The sequence below is a fragment of the Engraulis encrasicolus genome, chromosome 15 (genome assembly GCF_034702125.1).
Source record: "Engraulis encrasicolus isolate BLACKSEA-1 chromosome 15, IST_EnEncr_1.0, whole genome shotgun sequence".
In the NCBI taxonomy this organism is placed as follows: Eukaryota; Metazoa; Chordata; class Actinopteri; order Clupeiformes; family Engraulidae; genus Engraulis; species Engraulis encrasicolus.
This window is the reverse complement of record NC_085871.1, coordinates 45419301-45443201: the sequence shown is the minus strand read 5'-3', so window position 1 is coordinate 45443201 and position 23901 is coordinate 45419301. Positions and strand designations below refer to the sequence as shown.

Here is a 23901-nt window from a genome sequence, read left to right as displayed (position 1 = left end):
TAGTGAATGGGCAGCATGAATTCTGGAAATAAACAACTAAAAATCTCACACAGTGTCCCTTCAAGAAAAAAATGGAAATGATTCGAGGGAACGTATACCAAAAAAGAGCCATTCAACACAATGTATTCTGTGCCCTGTGTGCATTTTATGTACAGTACGTCATATTTTTGTTTCTTTCTTCTTCTCTGTATTTTCCAGTGAGGATGATGAAGAGTGGCAACCTCAGAAGGCATCTGGTAGGGCAAAGAGACGTCGGGAGGAGGAGGAGGAGGAGGAGGACAGTGATGAAGAGAGTGATGAAGAAGAAACGGAGAGAGGCAAAGAGAGAGGCGCCAGGGGAAGTCGAGGAAGAGGAAGAGGGAGGAGTCGAGGAGGAAGAGGGGGAGGCCGAGGAAGAGGGGGAAGTGGAGGAAGAGGAAGAGGGAGAGGGGGAAGTAGAATCCGAGGGAAAGCGAGAAGGAGAGGAAGAGGCAGAGGTAGACCGAAAAAAGGTGAAATGCCAGAAGAAGACGACGTAGTAGAAATAGTTGCGAAACCCAGAGACCAAGGCACAGGTGAAGTTGAAGGAGGAGGAGATGACATGGAGGAGGAAGACGTCGATATCAATGAGAGTGAGGATTCCAGGGACGAAGATGAAGACCCAGATTTGGAGCGGTAAGTGGGCATTGGGTATGACTGAGGGGTAAGTGGGCATTGGGTATGAATGAGGTATGGATGAAGTTCAAGAATGTGTACCCCGGGGGGGTGGTGGTATTGCAATGACTGTCTGTCTGTCCGCTCGCTTTCTTGCAGTGTGTTTCAGTTGCCAGCAGGGGCGCCTCTCTCTCTCTCACTCACTCACTCACTCACTCACTCACTCACTCACTCACTCACACACACACACACACACACACACACACACACACACACACACACACACACACACACACACACACACACACACACACACACACACACACGACAAGAATACAAGAATGTACTGAGGGGGTGTATTGCCATGACAATGAGGACACTGGGCCCAGTGGTATTTGGCACCCTAGACGTTTGAGATGTTTGAGAAAGACAAGCCAGGGGGAATGAGACCATTGTAATACCAGGAGAATCTAGGTCCCCCATACTCAATTAGCGGCGCTTGAATAATTTTGAAAAATAAAAAATAAAATATATATTTTTTTTGTCCGATCGCGCTGTCGGCTCTTATTTTGAAATCGTGCCACAGATGCTATGAAGAAACGTGCCGTGCCCCGCCCCCTCAGGCTGTTTCTCCCTGTTTGTCAGTCACTGCAGGCTCCGGACAGAAGCACCTAGGGTGGCATTGGAGATGGATATACAGTCCAGAAGCATATTGGCGTGTGGTGTCCCCCCCCTTCTCTCTCTCTCTGTTTATTTATAGCTATTTCATTGTTTTGTTTTTCTCTTCTGTGTTTTTTTCCAGTGGTGGTGATGATGACGCAGACTGGGTGCCCTCCAGGGAGGAAGCTGAAGGAGATGATGAAGAGGAAGATGAAGAGGCTGCTGCTGGATCTTCCACCTCCAAGAGGAAAGCTGCTGGACAACCACGGGGCAGCGCAGCATCCGATAGCCAAGGTGGAGGAACAGGCCGGGGCTCCACAGGTGCTGACGAGGAGGGTGGGCCCTGGTTGGACGAGAGTACAGAGGACCACCTGCCACCTCAGCCCGAATTTCAGCCTCTACGGACGCCTGGTCCGCAAATTACACAAGGAGCGGAATACACAACCCTGCAACTCTTCAGGCTGTTCTTTACTGACGCCATGCTGCGCACTCTGGTGCGAAACACCAACAAATACGGAGGAATTCATTACAGCGACCGATGGACTGACATCACGCGTTCAGACCTCTTTTCATACATGTCCATGGTCATATACATGGGAATAACACAGCTGCCTACCATTGAAGACTACTGGAAACGTACCAAACTATTCAACCTGCCTTTTCCCAGGTCCGTGATCACTCGCAAGAAGTTCACGCTCATCTCCACGGCGCTATACATGAGCAACCCCGAGGACGATGCCGCAAACGAGGCGCGCAGAGGAACGGCCGAATACGATTGCCTGCAGAAGATAAAGCCCATGTACACGGAGCTGAGGGAGGCTTGCAGGAACAACTTCCATCCCTACCAGCACATCCGTGTGGATGAGAGAGCGGTGTGCAGAAGAGTTCAGAAAGACAAGCAACACAAGTATGGTTTCAAGCTGTTTTTCCTCACGGACTCCAGATGCGGTTACATGTGGGACTTCCATGTGAATGAGGGCAGATGTGAGATGGCGACTGGAAAAGGCCTCAGTTACGATACGGTGTTGGAGCTGGTGTCCACGGATGGTCTGGGCGCAGGATACAAACTGTATGTGGACAATTTTTACAACTGCCCAGAACTCTTCAAGGACCTCCTGCAGAAGAAGATCTGGGCCTGTGGCACCATCGGGCCACGTTGCAAGGGCTTCCCTAGTACAAACAGGCCTGGCTCGCTTGACAAGAAGTCTCCACGAGGTGCCATCAGGTGGATCAGGGAAGACCCCCTGTTGTTTGTGCAGTGGAGAGACAATTGTGATGTGCAAATGTGCTCCACCATGCACCAGGCCCACGCAGGAGAGACCGTCCAAAAGAAGGTGAAGGTTGCTGGTGGGAAGTGGTTGGCCAAGGACATCCCAGTTCCACCAGCAGTCAAAGACCACAACAAACACATGGGTGTGGCTGACAACCAGTCGGATGCCGTCATTGACTACAACAGCGTCTGGCTCAGAACAAAGAGGTGGTACAGAACCTTGTTTTCCAACTTCATGGACATTGCGATCGCCAACGCCTTCATTCTGCACAAGGAGATTGCCTTGAGCAAAGGGGAAACGCCACGGACGCAGCAGGCCTTCCGAGAGGATCTCTTGACGGAGCTGTCAGAAGCCGGATCCTACCCGGATCCTAGCTGGATGGTGGCCATACCTCCCACAGCTTCCCCGGCGGCCCCCAAAAAAGGCGGCATGCACCTGCCAGAGTACTTATCGAGCAATGCCACCACGGGCCGTAGGAAGTGTGCCGTTTGCCGGATGTCGTGCCCCATCAAGTGCGCGGTTTGCGACGTTGTGTTGTGCTTGGTGTCAAGCCGAAACTGTTACAGCCAGTGGCACAGGAAGAAATACCCTAGTCAGGTCAAGAGCAATGCAAGTACTTTCTGAGTTCCCGCAGATACGGGAAGTCCTCCCACTTTGTCAATGAGCAAACAACCATAAGCAAACCAAGGGAGGCACAGGTCAACCATGCCGTTTGGGGAATGTTAATTGTTATGCTCTTGGTCAGACTAAGTCTCGAAGAGATTTGAACGTCGACGATAATCGGGCTAGAAATTCCCCTGATCTTGTTGTTAGGCAGATATTCCCCTGAACGTTCCCCTGTTTGGCAGATGGTCTTAAGATCAGAGGTTGCAGGTTCAAATCCCACCCTTAACTCTCCCTACACCTCCATCCATGGCTGAAGTGCCCTTGAGCAAGGCACCTAACCTCACATTGCTCTAAGCAAGGACTGTAAGCAGCCAAAACTTCCCCAAAGACCCCACAACTGCTCATCAATGTAAATAATAACACAACTTAAAGGACCAGTTTGGTCAATTTCAACATGCAGTTGTAATGCTCACACTACCCTGGACTTGTCAGTACCTGAGGTTTTTTTTTCCTTCTTCTTCAGCCTTTTCCGAGATCTTGGTCATTGTAATGGGGGCAGCTCTTTGTTTACATTTCATAAAAACATTTTTATTTATTCCCAAAAACATCCGAAAGGTTATACAACATCAGCAGACAACTAGCAAACAGCGGTACCTCATGGGAAAATATTTGGAGTAGGCCTATGAAAGAAATAAAATTAAAAAATGTAAACAAACGCTGCCCCCATTAGAATAGCTCATATCTCGGAAAGGGCTTAGCCGAAAAATGTGGCATCACCGGGTACTGACAAGTCAAGGGTAGCGTGAGCAATACAACAGCATATTGAAATTGACTGAACTGGTCCTTTAACTGTTTTTTTTTTTGCTAGCCCTGGATTAGCCGGATTATCATCGACTTTCATATCTCTTCGAGACTTGGTCTGACCAGGAGCACAAGTAAAATTTCCCAAATGGCGTGGGCGACCTACCTCCCTTGGTTTGCTAAAGGTTGTTTGCTTCCAGACAAAATGGGAGGAGTTTCCCTCTGGCAATGGAATACGACATATTTGCTGCTATTTTACAATTTTGTCTTTCTCCAAGAAAGTGAGCCAAGTTTTCGATACAATTTTGTGGGTTAAAATGTAGTAGGCCTACTTCTGCTGCAAAGATTAGAAAATATTGGTGCCTTATTAGTTAATATTTTGGACAGTCAAGTGGAAAGTGCATCTCAGTCTCAACCTGGATGTAGCTCTATGAGACGGCTCTCTGGCTTCTGCATTCACTGGCGAACATGCTTGAGTTAAATAATTGACTTTTACCCTCAAATTTTACCTCCAAGCTAGCCATTGACATTGAATCCTATGAGACTAGCTAGCCGCCAACCGGTCTCATAGGATTCAATGTCAATTGCTAGCTTGGAGGTAAAGTTTGCAGACTCAGAGAACGACTGCAAATACAGAAGAAAGGTACAACTCAATCATTTCACTCAAGGGGAGGTGTAAAATGAACTTACTTATTTCCAAAAATGGCACAATGACTTTAAGCTTCTGCAATCACTGGCAAATATGTCTGTATGGGGGACAATGGATAATGAGAGCTATACAATATATTTTTCTCTCTCTTTTCTTCTTTTTAATTTGTTTCACTGTTGTGATGCTTGTGTTGTGTTATAGATCCCACTTTGTCTGGAACAAAGAATTGAATTGAAATGAATATTTGTATAGTATGTTCATTTCTTCTTTTAACTTTTTGCACATTTCGTTTTTTTATTATGACTTTTTTATTATTACATTAGGTTGTAATTGTTATACAAAGAGGGGGAACATTTTACACCCTTTGAAATATATTACATTTCTGTCAAAATTGCTCATAAAACATTGTCTAATCTTCCCTCCTGGAATGAACAGTGTCTGTGTCTCCTGTAAATAATTCCACCCAATTTATACGTTATCTTATTTGAGCATTAATTAAACGTGCACCATGTAATATTTTGTTGTTGTTCATTTCCAGAATCCATGCTGCCCATTCACAAATGTTACCTTTTAAAAAAACAAACAAAAAAAAAACTTACCACCACCATCAAGTATTCAATAAGACTGGAAAAATTGCATTTTTCATACATGAAAAGAGGGATCCTCTCCATGGTTTTGAATTTCCACAAAAAAAAACATTTTGAACTGAAACACTTACTATTTTGGTCATACTAGTAAATACTAGTTTATTACCTAGTAAATATTCATGAAAATATCAAATTTGGCAATAGGCAGCACAATTTCAATGAGAAGCATTGTTGCAATACCTATTCTGGCCTCAATCTTGCACAGTGTACCTTTAAAGGGACACTGTGTGAGATTTTTAGTTGTTTATTTCCAGAATTCATGCTGTCCACTCACTAATGTTACCTTTTTCATGAATACTTAACACCACCATCAAATTCTAAGTATTCATTATAACTGGAAAAATTGCACTTTTCATACATGAAAAGGGGGATCTTCTCCATGGTCCGCCATTTTGAATTTCCTAAAATAGCCATTTTTAGCCGCATCAATGACTGTAATAGTAGAGAGAGTAGAGAAACTTTATTGATCCCCAGGGGGAAATTCAGGTGTCAAGTAGCTACATAAAAACAAACACAGACACACACACACACACACACATATCAAGAGGTTCCAGATCTGGGCCAGCTCTGGCATCTCAGGCAGTCCAATCCCCAATAATGATGTCCTTCTTAGTGTCCTTCTGTATACTGTTAAACAGTTGAATGGCCCAAGGGACAAAGGACCTCCTTAGCCTGTCTGTCCTGCAGGTGAAAGCACGGAGTCTGTGACTGAACAGACTCAGTTGGTTAGTGAAGGTGGCGTTAAGGGGGTGATGCTGATTGTCCATAATAGAGTCCAGTCTGCTCAGTGTTCTGCTCTCAGCTGTTGAGGTGAGTGACTGCAGCTCCATGCCCACCACTGACCCCGCCTTCCTCACCAGTCTGTCAAGGCGTGCAGCATCTCTCTTCCTAATGCTTCCACCCCAGCAAGTCACAGCGTAGAAGAGCACACTGGCCATGACAGACTGGTAGAACATAAGCAGAAGTTGGCTGCAGACATTGAAGGACCTCAGCCTTCTTAGGAAAATAGAGCCTGCTTTGGCCTTTCCTGTAAAGTGCTTCAGAATTTGTGGACCAGTCCAGCTTATTGTCAAGGTGCACTCCTAAGTACTTGTAAGTACAGACAGTCTCCACATTCTCTCCCCCAATAGAAACAGGCACCAAGGGCGGGGTGGAGCGCCTGAAATCGATCACCATTTCCTTGGTTTTGGTGGTGTTCAGGTGCAGCTGATTGTTTTGGCACCATCCTACAAAGTCATCCACCAATCCCCTGTACTCCTCTTCCTGACCGTCTCTTATACACCCCACAATTGCAGTGTCATCTGAAAACTTCTGCATGTGACATGTCCCAGAATTGTAGCTGAAGTCATTGGTATACAGGGTGAAGAGCACGGGGGAGAGAACCGTTCCTTGTGGCGCTCCTGTGCTGCTAATCACTGTCTCCGATGTTATGTCACCCATCCTCACAAACTGGGGCCGCTCTGTGAGGTAATCAGTGATCCAGGTCACCAGGCTAGGCTGCACTCCAATCCGCACCAATTTCTCTCTCAGCAGCAGTGGTTGTATGGTGTTGAATGCGCTGGAGAAGTCAAAAAACATGATTCTCACAGCACAGCCACCCTTATCCAAGTGAGCATGTACCCTGTGAAGAAGATACAGGATAGCATCCTCCACTCCCACGTTCTCTTGGTAGGCGAACTGCAGAGGATCCAGTGCGTGGCGTACCTGGGGTTTGAGAAAGTTGCGCAGCAGCACTCGTTCAAAAGTTTTCATTAGGTGTGAGGTGAGGGCAACCGGTCTGTAATCATTAAGTTCTTTGGGGTGAGTTTTCTTTGGAACAGGTACCAGGCATGATGTTTTCCACAAGATAGGAACTTTGCTTTCTTGTAGACTCCTATTGAAAAGGTGATGAAGAGGCTCAGCTAATTCCTCAGCACATGTCTTTAGCAGTCTTGCACAGATGCCATCAGGGCCGGCCGCCTTGGATTTAAGTCTTTTCAGTGCCCCTCTAACTTGATCAGTGGTGATTGCCGGCTGTGGGTGTGCTGGGTTGGGGTAAGGGGGGAGTGGGAAAGGGTTGGCTGGTGGGTAAGTCGTTTCAAGTCGGAGAAGTGGGGAGCAGGGGAGGGGGATGGAGATAGTGGGGATTTGTGAGGCTGCTGTGTCCATTGGTGGAGGTACTGCTGCAGTGTTGATGATGGTGGGAGTGGTGATCATAGGCAGAGTAGTAGGGTGTGGGGATGAAGTAATTGGATGATATGTAATTGGACCATACTAGAAAATATTTGTTTATTACTTAGTCAACTTTCATGTAAAGATCAAATTTGGCAAAAGGGAGTCTAGTTTCAACTAGCAGTATAGTTGCAGTACCTTTTTTGACCATTTCCTGCACAGTGTCCCTTTAAGCAAAAGATGTAAACATCATCAAGAGGGGGAGGCATAAGTAAGTACACGCTTGACTAAGTCTGCATTGCAATAGGCAACCTTGCATCCTCCACTTGTGTGCTTGTGCATGTGGCTTCATACTAGGAAGTAATATGTCATATTACATTACATTACATTACATTATTACATTACATTGCATTTGGCAGACGCTTTATAACCAAAGCGACTTTCAGAAGAGGACATAATCAAGCCAACATCACAAGCAAATACAAAGTGCACAGGAGATATACAGAACAACAAGTGCAATTACAAAGAGGGGTTAGTTTTTTTTTTTTTTTTTTTAATAAGGAGGAAATAACGAGAACACACTCACAAACTAAACTAAACTAAACATCATGTCAGGATTCTGCCCTGGGGCAAGGCCAGTTCAATCATTAGTCTAGTAGATTCTCTCGAAAGAGGAATGACATCATAATGACATCACTGACAACAGCATTATATTTCAATAGCTCGCAAAAGCTCAATTGTAAAGTAATTTTCTCATTTGCAAACTGGGTGTTGAATGAAGAATAGTCCCCCAAAAATTATTGTGGCTAGACAGCGGGGGAAATCGTTTTCTCCACAAAGGTGGGGCATCAGCAAAATGTGAGGCCACAAGCACAAGTTGAGAACGCAAGGTCGCATATTGGAATGCACACTAGGAATCCTTCAAAGCCCACCCAGTGAACTCCAACTCCCATTGTCATTGTGACACAGCACGCAAGTACACACAGGGCCGGATTAACGGGCCCGGCAACCTGTAGCCTAGGGGCCCCAGACCATCTTATCTTATCTAATTTTGACCATTCCTCCAAAAGCGCATTGGTTAAGTCACACCTTGATGTTATTGGTCTGGCCTGGCTCACTGTCTCCGCTTTAATTCATCCCAAAGGTGTTCTATTGCAGTGGTTTTCAAAGTGTGGGCCGTGGACCCCTGGGGGGGCCGTGAGAGGTTGGCAGGAGAAGTACCGTTATGACAAAACAAAATAAATAATCGAAGGAATGAAATGACTTATGTCCACCAATGTTCCCATTATTTAAAAACTGCATTATAATGATCTATTGCAGGGGTTCCCAAACTTTTTTCCCTGCGCACCCCCTTGTACATTTCAATGTGGTTCGCGCACCCCCTGAGCGAATATGTTGGTGTGCTGATGGCCGCACAAGTATGGATTCACTACTCATTCACTGCATATTAAGCACAGTCGTTTTTGGGGAATCCTCTTTTCCAATAGTCTTGGAATTAAACTACACTTCCAATGGACCCTTCCAGCATATAATGCACCATACTATTAAAAACTACATAATGTTCATTAATGCTAGATAAAAACTCACATATCCGCCATAGCTCTATTCAGCTCGCGCACCCCCTTATGGCAGGCCGTGAAACCAAACAGTCTCTGGCGTTTTAGGATAACCAATAAGAAACAATGTTATACACCAAACAAAAAAAGTTTCTGCTTTTACACAACTGTTAAAAAAAATCCATGATATTCCATGACTGAGCATGCAAAATGCTAAAATTCCATGACTGGAATTTTTTAAATGAAATTCCATGATATTCCAGAAATTCCATGACCCGTGGGAACTCTGTGGCAAGCTTTGGGAACCTCTGTTCTATTGAGCTCAGGTTAGGACTCAGTGCAGGCCAGTCAAGTACAGCTTCAGCCCAAAAAATTTGAATATCATCAAAACATTTATTTATTTCCATAATCCAATCAATAATGTTAAACTTTTATTATAATTATATGTAATTATAGATTCATGGCCAATATTTTGAACTATTCCAATCATTCATTTGTTTATGTTTACATAGTTTGGCCTTCCAGCTAAAAAAACAACACAAATTGAGGACCTCTTTACCAACATCAGTGTGTGACTTCACCAATTTGGTGAACCTTTCTCATTTGAAGGGCCACTTCAAATTCATCCGAGGGCCGTAAAAGTCCTCCGAGGGCCGTACTATGAACACAAACCAGGACTTTCCCCTTCACTTTTATTTAGGCCTATATTTAAAGCAGTCACCTTTTAAACAAACACCACCTTCTTTAGGTTCCCTGAATATAACTTAATTGTATTGCAAATGCGTTTTCTAAGATTCCTTTACAAAATATGTCATATTTCATGTGAAGCTGAATAACATTAAAATAAAATCATAAAATATTAAGTAAAACTAGATTGCATTTCCTCACAGAAAATGCTGGAGTATGCTTGCCCGTCTTGCATTCGTTGCCTTTCATGCATGCCTTGCCCTTCATGCATGAGTTGCCTTTCATGCATATGCTGCCCTTCATGCATACACAACATACAGTTAACCATCTAGATACGACCTAACTTCTTGTTTTGCATTTACTATATTGACCAAAACACCTTATCACCAACTGTAGCGTCCCCCAGTGGCCGTATTGCACCAATAGTCAGTAGGTACCCTATCGGTGTACTGGAGAACAAGTGTAAGAAATTTCGTTAAGAACCGTTAAGGCGTTAAAGAGATATGAGCTAACTTCCTGTTTGGACAGTCTATTGGTCTTTAATGTCAATTTTGATTGGCTGCTGTGCGCCGATGCTTTCAGCTATTGCTCTGTAAATTTCAACATAGGTGCAGAATAGTCCATTGGTGGTCTGATAAAAGTTGTAAGACGAAAAGACAAAAATTGTGGGCGGAGCTTCATTTTTATTGATTTTTAAATATGTCAAAATGGCGGGAAATTCATGATTGTAAATATGAAATCATAGTATGCGTTGGATTCGGCTTGACCCAAGGATTTCAGCGATACCAAGCGTTTGATGCATTGAGGTCAATACGGGCCAATATGGCCAAAAACACATTTTTGCTTATTGTAGCGCCCCCTAGTGGCACAATTACACGAAAATTGTTATGTTCCCTCTGGGGATAGTCTTGATGATGTATATAAAGTTGGGTTCTAATACAAGTAACCGTTGCCGAGATATGAGCTCACTTCCTGTTTGGCGTCTTCGCCGCCAACTTTGATTGGCTCCTGTTTAAAGACGGTTTGATCAATCTTTCCAAGGCTTTTAGGGTAGATGTATCTCAGTTATAGGATTCCCTCATAACATTTTCGTGACGATCGGTTGAAAATTGTGGGCGGGGCATAATTTTAGTTGATTTTCACAAAATTCAAAATGGCGGAAAAACTTTCCCGGCGGAAAATGACGTCATAGGGTGCGTTGGATTCGGACTGGCCCAAGGATTCCGGGGATACCAAGTTTTTGAAATTCCGACCAACGGTTCAAAAGTTACAGCATGTAATGTACTTGCAACTTTGACCTGCTGGTGGCGCTACAGAGTTTGAGGTACCCCTGTGAAAAATACAAGACCTGGTCGTCTTATCAAGCCGAACGTTTCGGTCTTTGAACGGATTTTCTACCTTGAGCGGTTCTTCAAAACGAATGGATCGTAGACGGAAGGAGAAAATTAATAATAATAATAAAAAGAAACGGTACAATAACAATAGTATGCTTGCCGCATGGCAAGCATACTAATATTATATTATTTTTTATAAATATTATAAAATAATTAAAATGATATCGGGGGCCGGATAAAAGCTGCAATAGCTGCAAAAGGTGGACCAATATCATACTGAACCAAACGGTTTAGGAATGAGATGTTACTGTAGTTGGCAGTTGAGTGAATTCTGGTGAGAGGGGAACAACCTACTCAAGTGAAAGTGAAAGAACGCCCATTAGGAAACTCCAACTCCCATTGTCATTGTGACACAGCATTCCACAGCACACAAGTGATCACTGCACACTGCACACAACAAAATTGCATTTATGCCACTGCCTCACCCGTGCAAGGGGGCAGCCCTCAGTGGCGCCCCATGGGGAGCAGTGCGGTGGGACGGTACCATGCTCAGGGTACCTCAGTCATGGGGGAGGATGTGAGAGAGCACTGGTTGATTACTCCCCCCACTAATCTGGCGGGTCGGGAGTCGAACCGGCAAACTCTGGGATGCAAGTCTGACGCCCTAACCGCTCACCCATGACTGCCCAATGTCAATGTCAGCAAAACAAAATAAATAATTGTCAGGAATTATTATCAGGAAAGAACAACCAATACATTTCAAGTTCAATAAGTTTATTGTCATGTCAACATTTAAGTCGATGGGATTTTTTGTGCATTTCCCTAAGATCAAATACATACAATGGACAAGACACTGTAAAATCAGCGAGAGGTGTAAAATCAGTAAAAAAAAAAAAAAATGGGACAGTATCAATGGTAATCAGTTGTTTGGTAAAAATGACCTGGAGGTGGAGTCCAAAATACCATTTTAACACTGAATATATAATTAAAAGTGTTCATCAGAGCCAGTTTTTATTGTGTCCAAAGACAGATGTCAACACTGTTCTTTTGAACATTACATTTCTTCGCTTTTTTTAATTCATTTTTTAAAGCTTTTTGTTGGGGTCCTTTATTTGACAGGACAGTGGGTCCTTCTCAAAACCTAGGCCAGTGTCCTTCCAAGTGTATTAGCCTAATTAGTCACGCCCAGTGATTGGATATTCGCCCAGTGATTGGATATTCTATAGAGTTCAGCAAAGAGTATCCAATCACTGGGCGTGACTAATTAGGCTGATACACTTGGGCTATGTCTGAAATAACGCACTCTTGTCAGTGCACAGTGTGCACACAGTGCACTGAGGTCTTTCGTGCATAGTGTTGTGGAAAAATTTGAGCACCATGCACTGTGCCCTTGCTGGAAGTGACGGCTGAGCATGGCATTAGCTTGCCAAAATATGAGTTGGCTACTGTTTACAATGCACAGCGTCTGGTGCTTGTATTTCTGTCCTTCACCCCAAAGGACAACAATCACACATACAATACTTTGGTTGGCATGAAAAGGTTGGTGTCCCATCAACATAACTTACAGAATTAGGAGACTGTTGACCAAACTCTTCTACTGAACTGAATGCCACATCCTCCGTGTCATTGTCAAAATGGCCGCCGTTCAGTGCGTGCAGTGTCCATCATTCAAGCACTGCATTTTTCGCCATTGTTAGGGGATCATCCTAGCACTTTCAATGTACTGGCTCAACTGAAATTTTCAGCGTGAGCGCCCTTGGCGTAAAATGAAGTAATTTCCAAAAAATGACAAAATATCACTTTAAAAAGCAGTCTCACATAGGGTTTTCAGGCCGAACAGATCGGGGCCGGTGCCCGCACCAGTTACGTTCAGCACTGAAGTGCTTATCTGCAAACCGGGCACTGAACTTTTCCCGCACGTGACCGTTACTAGGATGAACCTGCTGCCGGCCGTGCCCACGATGTCATCACGGTTCGCGGAAAAGAACCAAGTATTTTGCGGTTCGCACTGCGAACCAACTTGCCGATTTGCAAACCCTAAGATCTGTGGCGTGAACACAAAAGTCGGTTAGCGATTAGATGGGGAAACGGGCACCGTCTGGCACGGTTCTTCTCAGTTGGCCTGAATGCATCCACAGAGCTACATCCAGAGGCTCTGTGGTCACTGCAGAATTGAAGAGGTTGAGACTGAGATGCACTTTCTGCTTGAACATGCTAAATATAAACTATAAACAAGGCATCGATATTTTCTAATCTTTGCAAAAGAAGTACTCAATTTTAACCTACAAAACAATACTGAAAACTTGCCTCACATTCTCGGAGAAAGACACAATTGTAAATTAGCAGCAAGTGTTGTTATTATTTACAGTCTTTATTTACGTTAAGGAGCAGTTGTTGGATCTGGGGGAAATTCAGGCGAAGTTCTGCTTAAAGGAGTATGCAACTTTTTTGGGTTTATAAAGGTGGTAAAGAGTCTTATTTTTCATGTTAGGCATTGTCTTGTTTTAAGGAGGGAGTAAGTATCTAAGCTAGTGAGAGTCAATGGAAATAAGCTCATATTGCACATCCCCTTCAGTTAAATAATTGAGTTTTACCTTTCTCGTCTACTTTCAACCATTCTCTGAGTACAGCAGTGCACATTTTATCTCCAAGCTAGCAGTTAACCCACCAGCAGGTGTCATAGGACTCATTGTTAACTGCTAGCATGGAGATCAAATTTGCACAGCCATACTCAGAGAACGGTTGAAAGTACAGGAGAAAGATAAACCTCCATCGTTTAACTCAAGGGAATGAGCAATATGAGCTTATTTCCAAAAATGGAACAGTATCACTAAGACCAGCGTTTCTCAACAGGGGTGCCGGGGCACCCTGGGGTGCCACGGGCCCCCCTCAGGGGTGCCGCGGAAACGTGGCTGATAAATAAAATATGGAATATAGGCCTAATACATATTTGTCTAAATTGATGAGTTAATGCTAGTCAGTGGAATCTTTCATCTGCCATTTACGCACAATAAAGTAAATATAGGTCACCCCAGTCAGCTGCAACTTTGAACGTAGGGCATGTGACGTCTACAAATGTGTTACTTTTCTAGCTTTTGTGGTATCGGATGCGATGCTTGGGGTGCCTTGAAAATGTTCACCTTGAAAGGGTGCCTCGCCTAAAAAAAGGTTGAGAAACACTGACTAAGACCACCTGCCTAACAACAAGTTCAGGGAATTTTCTGCCTGTGCCACTGGCTGTAACAGTTCCGGCTAGGCACCAAGCACAACACAACGTCGCAAGCCACGCACTTGATGGGGGACTTCAGCCGGCAAGCGATGCACCTCGTGCGCCCCGTGGTGGAATCGCCCGAATAATACTCTGGCAGGTGCATGCCGCGTATGGGAGCTGTGGGAGGCATGACAACCGTGGTGGGAGATCCGGCTTCCGACAGCTCCATCAAGAGATCCTCTCGAAAGGCCTGCTGGGTTTGGGCCGTTTCACCTTTGCTCAAGGCAATCTCCTTGTGCAGAATGAAGGCGTTGACGATTGCAATGTCCATGAAGTAGAAAAACAAGGCTCTGTACCACTTCTTGGTTCTGAGCCAGACATTGTAGTTGCCAATGACCGCATCTGAGTGGTCAGTCAAACCCATGTGTTTGCTGTAGTCTTTGACTGCTGGTGGAACTGGGATGTCCTTGGCCAACCACTTCCCACCAGCAACCTTCACCTTCTTTTGGACGGTCTCTCCTGCGTGGGCCTGGTGCATGGTGGAGCACATTTGCACATCACAATTGTCTCTCCACTGTACAAACAACAGGGGGTCTTCCCTGATCCACCTGATAGAACCTCGTGGAGATTTCTTGTCAAGCGAGCCAGGCCTGTCTGTAGGGAAGCCCTTGCTGTTCTTTGTCCTGACGGTCCCACAGGCCCAGACCTTTTGCTGCAGGAGGTCCTTGAAGAGTTCTGAGCTGTTGTAAAAATTGTCCACATACAGTTTGTACCCTGAGCCCAGAGCCTTGGTGGACACCAACTCCATCACTGCGTCGTAACTGAGGCCTTTTCCAGGTGCCATCTCAGATCTGACCTCATTAACATAGAAGTCAAACATGTAACCACATCTGGAGTCGGCGAGGACAAACAGTTTGAAACCCAATTTATTTTTCTTGTCTTTCTGAACTCTTCTGCACACTGCTTTTTCATCCACACGGATGTGCTGGTAGGGATGGAAGTTGTTCTTGCAAGCCTCCCGCAGCTCTGTGTACATGGGCTTTATCTTTTGCAGGCAATCGTATTCGGGCGTTCCTCTGCGCGCCTCGTTTGCGGCATCGTCATCGGGGTCGCTCATGCAGAGCGCCCGGGAGATGAGCTCGAACTTCCGACGAGCGATCACAGACCTGGGAAAAGGCAGGTTGTATGGGATGGAACGTCTCCAGTAGTCTGAAACGGTGGGCAGCGGTGTTAACCCCATGAATATCAGCATGGACATGTATGAAAAGAGGTCTGGAAGTGTGATGTCGCTCCATCGGTCAGCGTAATGCAGTGCTCCATATTTGTTGGTGTTTCGCACCACGGTGCGCAGGATGCCGTCAGTAAAGAATAGCCTGAAAAGTTGCAGTGTTTTGTATCCTTGTTGCATAATTTGTGGGCCAGGCGTCCTTAAAGGCCAGAAGTTGGGCTGAGGCGGCAGGATGTCCTCTGTACCCTCGTCCAACCAGGGCCCACCCGCCTTGTTAGCAACTGTAGAACCTTGGACTCTGGATGCTGCGCTGCCCCGCGGTTGTCCAGTAACGTTTTTCTTAGAGGATGAAGATCCAACAGCGGCCTCTTCGTCTTCCTCTTCCTCGTCTCCTTCTGCTTCCTCCCTGGAAGGTACCCAGTCTGCATCGTCATCAGCACTGAAAAAAAGCAGGAGAGAAAAACAAAACAATGAAATAGCTTTAAATAAAAAAGAGGTAGCAATATGCATCCACTCTTCTTGACTGTATTGTATATTCACCTCTCTCCTGGCATTACAATGAGCTCATTCCCTTGGCTTGCCTTTCTCAAACTTCAAGGGGCCCAGGGTCCTCATTTGTAGGAGGAGAGAAGTGCCGCCCACTCTCGAGTTAAATGAACAAGTTTTTAATGTGACAACGTTTCGGCCTGTCGGCCTTCCTCAGGTCACATTTATTCAAATCGAGTGTGTGCGGCACTTCTTTCCTACAATACAATACAAATCACTTCACTCTCTTGCTCCTCAGTACCTCTCTGAACTCCTCCAACCCCACTCCCAGTCCAGGTCTCTGCGGCCTTCTGAAAAGGACAATCTCATCATCCCCCGAGCCAGACTTCGTACAGTTGGTGAAAGAGCTTTTTACGCTCTGGAACAGTCTACCTCCCAACATACGCCAGGCCCCCACACTGGCTATGTTCAAGAAGCACCTTAAATCCTATCTATTCACAGAGGCATATGGACTTTAACTTCACTGGCCCTTCCCCTGGCCCAATGTAAAGCGACCTTGGGTTCCTTGAAAGGCGCTATATAAAACAAAGTTATTATTATTATTATTATTATTATTTCCTCCTGCAAGTGTTTTACTGGTTGCCAGCACCTCTGTTTCTGGTGTGCGTTTTGCACATCCACTCATCAACCCAGGCTCCTCATTCTCATTGCAATACTAGTACATTCTTGAACCTCAGTCATACCTAATGCCTAGCCTGGGTGAAAGCCACGTTTGACTTTGACTTTTGTCATGCAAGTTTGGAAAAAGCGAAGAGGAATCCATTCCCACGGACGGTGGGACCTTTCCACAGATGGTCTGACCTTACCATAGCCAATCAGTAACGGACTCTGAGGGTGAGTTCTGACTACTCGGCTGCTTGCTTCTTGGCAGAACCACGAACGAACCGAGCTAGGCAGGTTGGGCCAGACTTACGGAGACCTACTGTACAGAGTCAAAAGCTTTGGGTGGAAGTACAAAGGATGGTGTCGCCAGGCTACCCAATGCCCACTTACCCCTCCAAATCTGAGTCTTCATCTTCATCCCTGGAATCCTCGTTCTCATTCACGTTCGCAGGTTTTCCATCTTCTCCTGGTTTTTGCCCCTCTCCACCTGCTCCTTCTCCTTCTCCTGCTCCTTTTCCTTCAACTGTCTTCAGGCCGCCTGTGTCTTGGTCTCTGGGTTTCTCGACTATTTCTACTGCGTCGTCTTCTGGCATTTCATCGTTCTTCAGTCTCCCTCTTCCTCTGCCTCGACTTCCTCCCCTTTTTCCTCCTCTTCCTCCTCGACTTCCCCTTCCGACTCCTTCTTTGCCTTGGTTTGTTTCTTCCTCTTCATCACTGTCCTCCTCCTCCTCCTCCCGACGTCTCTTTGCCTTACCAGAGGTTGCCGCCTGAGGTTGCCACTCTTCGTCACTCTCACTAGAAAAATAAGAGACAAAATATGACATAACATAAAATGAACACAGGGCACAGACTACAGTTTGCCAAATGGCTCTTTTGGGTATATGTTCATCCGAATCAGTTCCTAAATTGACCAACTCTTTCCTTAAGCACTCTTCCTACTTAAGAGTCTTCCGTGTGTGACTAGGCTACCATCAAAGAAAGTAGATTGGGATAAGAACTATCACTCAATGGAAAATGCATTGTCCACGGTGTAGTACGGGGGCGTGGCCTGAGGACACGAGTGGATGGAAAAGTAACTCTGTGCGCATGGTCAGTGGGTGCGACACCATGATGGATAATATTTGTAATCCGCAAAATCGGTCGAAAAAGAGGATCCTGTTGTCAGTGAACGTGTTCCATTCTCCACACTCTGCACTGTGTACTGTGATACAGTGCACTTTCCACCCTCAACTTAACGGCTAAATTTGAGGGTGAAGTGCAGGTCCAATTCACGTTCTGTCTGATACACTTCACGGAAATGACGGTTGTCGCGTGTCATCAGAGTTTACCAACCGCCAATATACAATTCATCACGGAAGACACTGTTCCTTATGTTGACATTTTTTAAAAGTTACCCCTTTCTCTTATACACATGGCTATTGTCTTTTGAATCAAAGCTATGCTGTCATCACAGAGATTCGGCAGTTTGACCAATCTGACACTCAACCAGAGAGGAAACTACGTAACAAACATGGCGGCCGTTGAGTGCGAAAAGTGTACATAACTGCACACTTCAAAAAATGGCCGGTTTGAGGGCGTTATCCGGGTAGTTTACAGTACACTTCACCGCCGCAATTAGAAATGGAACCGCCCTGCGTACCCAAACACAGTGCGGGAAGGACGGAAAGTACGAAGATTGGAACAGCCTCAGTGTTCAGTGTGAGGTCAAATTAACTGCAGCTGTCGGTCAGCAGTAATTGCGGGGGCTAATTAAGGACAGCTGACAAACATTCACTGTTGTTGTGTTCCATTATTCACCCTCTGTACTGTGTACCTTGTTTGAGTGCAGTGAAGTACCCTTTCCACCCTCCGCAATTCACGAGGCGAGTACATTCCGATTCCTGTTCTGTCTGATACACTTAACGGAAATGACGGTTGGTCGCGTGACATCCGAGTTTACCAACCGCCAATATGCAATTCAACACGGAAGGCACTGTTCCTTATGCTAACACTTTTTAAAGTTACCCCTGCCTCTAATACACATGGCGATTGTCTTTGGAATCAAAACTATGCTGTTATCACGGAGATTCAACCGTTTGACAGATCTGGCACTCAACTACGTCACAAACATGGCGGCCGTTGAGTGCGAAAAGTGTACAGTAACACCACACTTCGAAAAATGGCCGTTTTGGGGGCGTTATCCGGGTAATTTACAGTACACTTTACCGTCGCGATTAGAAATGGAACACCCTGCGTACCCAAACACAGTGCGGAAAGGGCGGTAAGTACGGGTAATGGAACACAGCATCAGTCCTATGACTGCTCCACACTCCAACCCTGGTAGTAGTGGCATTGCACTTTACCATCATGCCTCCAGTACTGACCTGTGACTCCCCTCGCAGCCAAGACAGTACTACGCTGTTATGACATCAGTACACCCTCCTAGTCACCTTGGTTACCATAGCAATAATGCTTATGAAAATCAAGACGCGCGACGACGAGAAGGCTCCGGGCCTCCGACAGTAGCTAGCTAGCAAACAATTTAGGCCTGGATTAATGCACAGGCTAGTTATGGCTCAAACCTAGGGGCCACAATCTGCCCCAGATAGCCAACACTTTTCTTACTGTAGTATTATTATTACAATGAATTTGCACAGGAACTTGATTTAAAAAAGAAAAAAATTGTGGTTGAAAAATATATCTTACTTACCACCCAAAATCTGGGTCCTCTTCATCTGCCAATAAATGGTCACCGGAATCCTCGCTCTCGCTGATGTCTTCCTCACCCGAGTCGTTAAATGCGGCTTCCTCCATCTCTTCTTCTTCATCTTCAACAATCTTCGGCCTGTCAGTGCCTTGGCCTCTGGGTTCCGGAACTATTTCTTCTACGTCGTTATCTTCCACTTCGTCATTTTGCGGTCTTCCCCTGCCCCTCCCTCTCCCTCGACTTCCACCTCTTCCTCTTCCTCGGCCTCGTTCTCCCTTTCCGCCTCTCTCTTTGCTCCTGCCTCTTCCTCTTCCTCTCTTCGTTCGTCCTTCTACATTTACGTCTTCTGGGACTTCCCCATTCTTCGCTCTTCCTCTTCCTCGGCTTCCCCCTCTTCCTCTTCCTCTTCCTCCCCTACCTCCGCCTCTCTCCTTGCTATTGGCTCTGCCTCTGCCACTTTCTTGGCTTATGCCTCTTCCTCTTCCTCGTCCTCTTCCTCTGCTTCGTCCTGCTTCTGTCCCTCTTCCTCTGCCTCTTGGTCGTGCCGCCGCTCCACGCCTCCTCTTCATCACCACCAGTACGTGATCATCATCATCTTCCTCACTCTCTTCGTCGCCATCTCCATCCTCGTCCTCATCTTCATCTCTGTCCCTTTCCTCCTCTTCCTCCCGACGTCTTTTTCTGCCACCATAGGCCTGAAGCTGCCACTCTTCCTCACAATCACTAACAAACACAAAGGAGAAGAAAAAAATACTGTGACATGTTCTTAAATGGCAAGCAATGGTTCCGGATGTAAAGCCAGTGGAAAATCTTGGGGGAAATCTGTTATTAGGAGAAACAATCCTGTGATTAAATACGATGGACATACTGCAAAGGAAGAGTAGGGGAAACACCACCGGGGAAGTGCACGAAGCTCGTTGGTGAATATAAAAAACCTTTGGAGGCTGCCATTGAGTGCGTTTACATGCAGTTCAGTATCCCGAATATGAGGCATATCCCCGTTATGATCATATTCGGGATAATGTGTTTATATGCGCACAGAACGTTATATCCCAGTCTACATTCTTGGCCGTTATAGAATTCTCTTCAAATGCGTGTAGCCTGGATACCAGCAACAGCGTTCCATGGGAAGCCCCTGCATTCGGGATAAGGTGTATACATGCGTCAGTATCCCGGCTTCTTTCGGAGAACTCCACCTAGCATATCTCGATTTCTCAGTATCTCGAATAAGCACTTGGTGTTTAAGTGTTTAAATGCGCAAACGCAAATTCGGGATACTTAATATCCCGATCATATTCGGGATACTGAACTGCATGTATACGCACTCATTGCTGTCTAAGAATATGCAATCATCAAATATTAAAGAGGGGTGCCAATATTTCTGTGATGCCCTTTTTTCTGTTTTTTATTTGAAGTTACAAAATCCATTTGGGAAATATATATATATTTCCGGTCTAAATGTCTTCAGTATTGAAATTGCACATTGTGTTAAACATATTAAGGTGTGCCAAATACTAACAGACAGCAGGAACTAACAGAAAATAAAAACATTGAGAAAACACGTCGAATTAGCAGTTTTTCTGGTTTTACTACTTATTGGTATGTGTTTCTATAGCTTAAACTACTGACAACATTTGCTCCAAATTTAGAGCATTTATTTGCGGCAAGTTTAGCATATTTATGTTGCTCACAGAAGAATGATCCAAGCCCAGTGAATTTGTAGCCTGGTTTTACCAGACTGACCACATGCATTACTTCCCAAGTAATTCATAATGAATGGTCTAGCCCGCCGGGCTTGTGAAGCTCAGCATGAAAGAATAGTAACTGGACCTATTTTTTGGCCAGAGTAGCTAAAGTAATGCAGAAGTAGTGCAATGCCAAAATACAGCTCCAGGCCACTTTATTAGAATAGCATGAAAAAGTTGATTTATTTCCATAATTCCATCAATAATGTTAAACTGTCATGGATTGTAGATGCATGGCCCAGTTGTTTAACTATTCCAATCATTCAAATTTTTCTTTTTACATAATTTGGCCTTCCAGCTCAAAAAACCCATGAATTGGGAAATTCGCATTATTAGAATATTGTAATAAAATCACAATTTTCTTCATCAAAATTCGTTTCACATCAGTGCACATCAAATCAGTTGAAATTTGGTACTTTCTACATAACATGCAATGTTCAATACTTGGTTAGGACTCTCTCCGTCTTAATAACGGCCATGATGCGTTTAACATTGAAGTCAATGGCAAAAACAGTGCATGGGAGTAATGAAGGCCAGATATCCTTGATGCTTTGCCGTCAGCTGTTCTTGTTTGTTGACCTGGTACCCCACACTTCACTCTTCAATATACCCATAGATATCCATGCTATGTTTTGGTGTTAACTCACCAGTTTAATTCTAACTCACCAGAAATAAAACCCCATTCATTTTCAATGGGGTTTCATTTCTGGTGATTTAGAATTAAACCGGTGAGTTAGCGACAAAACGTGGCATGGAAATCTACAGGGTATATTGAAGAGTGAAGTGTGGGACACCAGGTCAGCTATACAAAAACAGCTGACGGCAAAGCATCAAGGATAGCTGGCCTTCCATTACTCCCATGCACTGTTTCTGCCATTGACTTCAATGTTAAACGCATCATGGCCGTTATTATTAATAATATTAAGACAGAGAGAGTCCTAACCAAGTATTGAACATTGCATGTTGTGTAGAAAGTACCACATTTCAACTGATTTGATGTGCACTGATGTGAAACAAATTTTGATGAAGAAAATTGTGATTTTATTACAATATTCTAATGATGCGAATTCCCCAATTCATGTTTTTTTTGAGCTGGAAGACCAAAATGTGTAAAAATAAACAATTTAATGATTGGAATAGTTAAAAACTGGACCATGAATCTATAATCCATGACAGTTTAACATTATTGATGGAATTATGGAAATAAATCAACTTTTTCATGCTATTCTAATAAAGTGGCCTGGAGCTGTATAGTAGTATGTATTAGTGTATTAATTTGAAGAAAAAGTAACATGTAGGCCCTAGGCCTTATCAGTGATGTTAGACTACTGTTTTTGAGTAACTTTGTCCAACACTATTGATAAATAACTGCTCTTGCATACAGTGGCCTACCATGAAGTAGAGACACTGCGAGACTAGGCCTACTACTTTTTGTTCATCTACGCACAGTGGTGTAGTCTACTTTTTTATGGTGGGTATACTGTATATTTAAGATTTTTTTGAAATGGGTATACTGTATATATTTGTGCTATTCAAAACAATTGAAAAAAATCAATCAATTTTAAGTGGGTATACTGAAATCCCTGAAATTTAGAAGTGGGTATACTCCGTATACCCGCGTTCTACGTAGACTACACCACTGTGCCTACGCATCTCTGATTCAGACAATAAGCTATCAGAACCCGCCAAAATGCCTCCCTCCACCTCGTCCACTTTAGTGCATCACTCAGCTGACCCATCCAGACGCGGGGATCCTCCCCTCCCCCGTGTGCTCACACATAGCCAGCTACCAAGTTAAATAGTTCTCTTTTCTAATTTTCACATACATACATCATCCATACACTGAAAATGAAATATTACAGAAGCGTTATCTTGTGAAGACAAGTCAGTCAGGACCAGGAAAAGAAATACACAAAAGGGGAGGCTGAGTTTGGTCACACTGTAAACATGCAAGGGTAAGGGGATGGAGACTCCCAGCTGAGATCGCTCCCGGACGTGCGGTCCCAGGTGTTTCTATCACTCCCGGACGTGCGGTCCCACCCGATTATATTTCACGTATTATCATATACTGCCACATACAAGCAATTTAGGGTTAGGGTTAGAAACAAAAAACTAACATCAACAAGATAACTGGCTCCGTCATATGGCGGTGGTACCGATAGTCTGGCTAGTGGGAGCGAGATGAAATGGGAGCGTCCTGAGTTGGGAGCGTCAATCAGGGAATCCATGCAAGCGTGCATGCAACACCGAGCATGTGCCTACGGTTTAAGTAACAACACGGTAATACTTCACTACACCTATTACTTTGTCATAACAACAACTCACCTATCAAACTTGTAGTCTTTGCCTTCCAAGAAAGCTCCAGTGTCCTCGCTTTTAATTACGAGAGATAAAGATATGCCCGTACCCTCGCCGCTGCCAGGCGTGGGGTTCCTTTCAGGTTGTTGTTGTTCTTCTTCATTTTCTTCTTCTTTAACAATGGTCGATTGGCCTAGTCCTGTCGGCATTGTAACAAAGTGCGGAAATGAACCACAACCTTCCACACAATTAGTACACCACTAAAAGTGCACGTAGACACATTTAAGATTGCATTCCGTTTTGGAAAGTGAGTGAGTGGCGGTGTTTTTTGGGCTCTCTGACAACAACGATTGGATTCAAAGATGAAGAGGAAGTACCGCCCTCTAGTGGCTTGGGAGACAGAGAGCTTTTCCCCTAAACATTGTTTATATCATTTGAAACCATGTAATCTGGTCCTAGATATGTTGCAAAGCTTTTCTGGGAATTTGATTAAGCTAAAATTGTCCATCTGTGTCTTTGAATGCTAATTAGAAATCCTATTTCAGGTAATTCCACCCCCCCCCCCCCAACTCCACAAATATCTATAAAT

General features: G+C 44.6%; 2 protein-coding genes across 2 annotated transcripts; one reads left to right on the top strand and one right to left on the bottom strand.

Annotated features, from left to right (window-relative positions):
- Positions 1–441: 441 nt before the first annotated feature.
- LOC134464765 (piggyBac transposable element-derived protein 4-like) lies at positions 442–4855 on the top strand. The gene is made up of 3 exons (XM_063218112.1): positions 442–654; positions 1436–3076; positions 4822–4855. The coding sequence occupies exons 1-3, from the start codon at positions 497–499 to the stop codon at positions 4853–4855; spliced, it is 1833 nt and encodes a 610-aa protein (XP_063074182.1). The 5' UTR covers positions 442–496.
- Positions 4856–14170: 9315 nt separating this feature from the next.
- LOC134464687 (piggyBac transposable element-derived protein 4-like) lies at positions 14171–23636 on the bottom strand. The gene is made up of 4 exons (XM_063218056.1): positions 23340–23636; positions 19273–19992; positions 16974–17378; positions 14171–15873 (listed from the first exon to the last, which is right to left on the bottom strand). The coding sequence occupies exons 1-4, from the start codon at positions 23519–23521 to the stop codon at positions 14205–14207; spliced, it is 2976 nt and encodes a 991-aa protein (XP_063074126.1). The 5' UTR covers positions 23522–23636; the 3' UTR covers positions 14171–14204.
- Between the last annotated feature and the right edge of the window lie 265 nt (positions 23637–23901).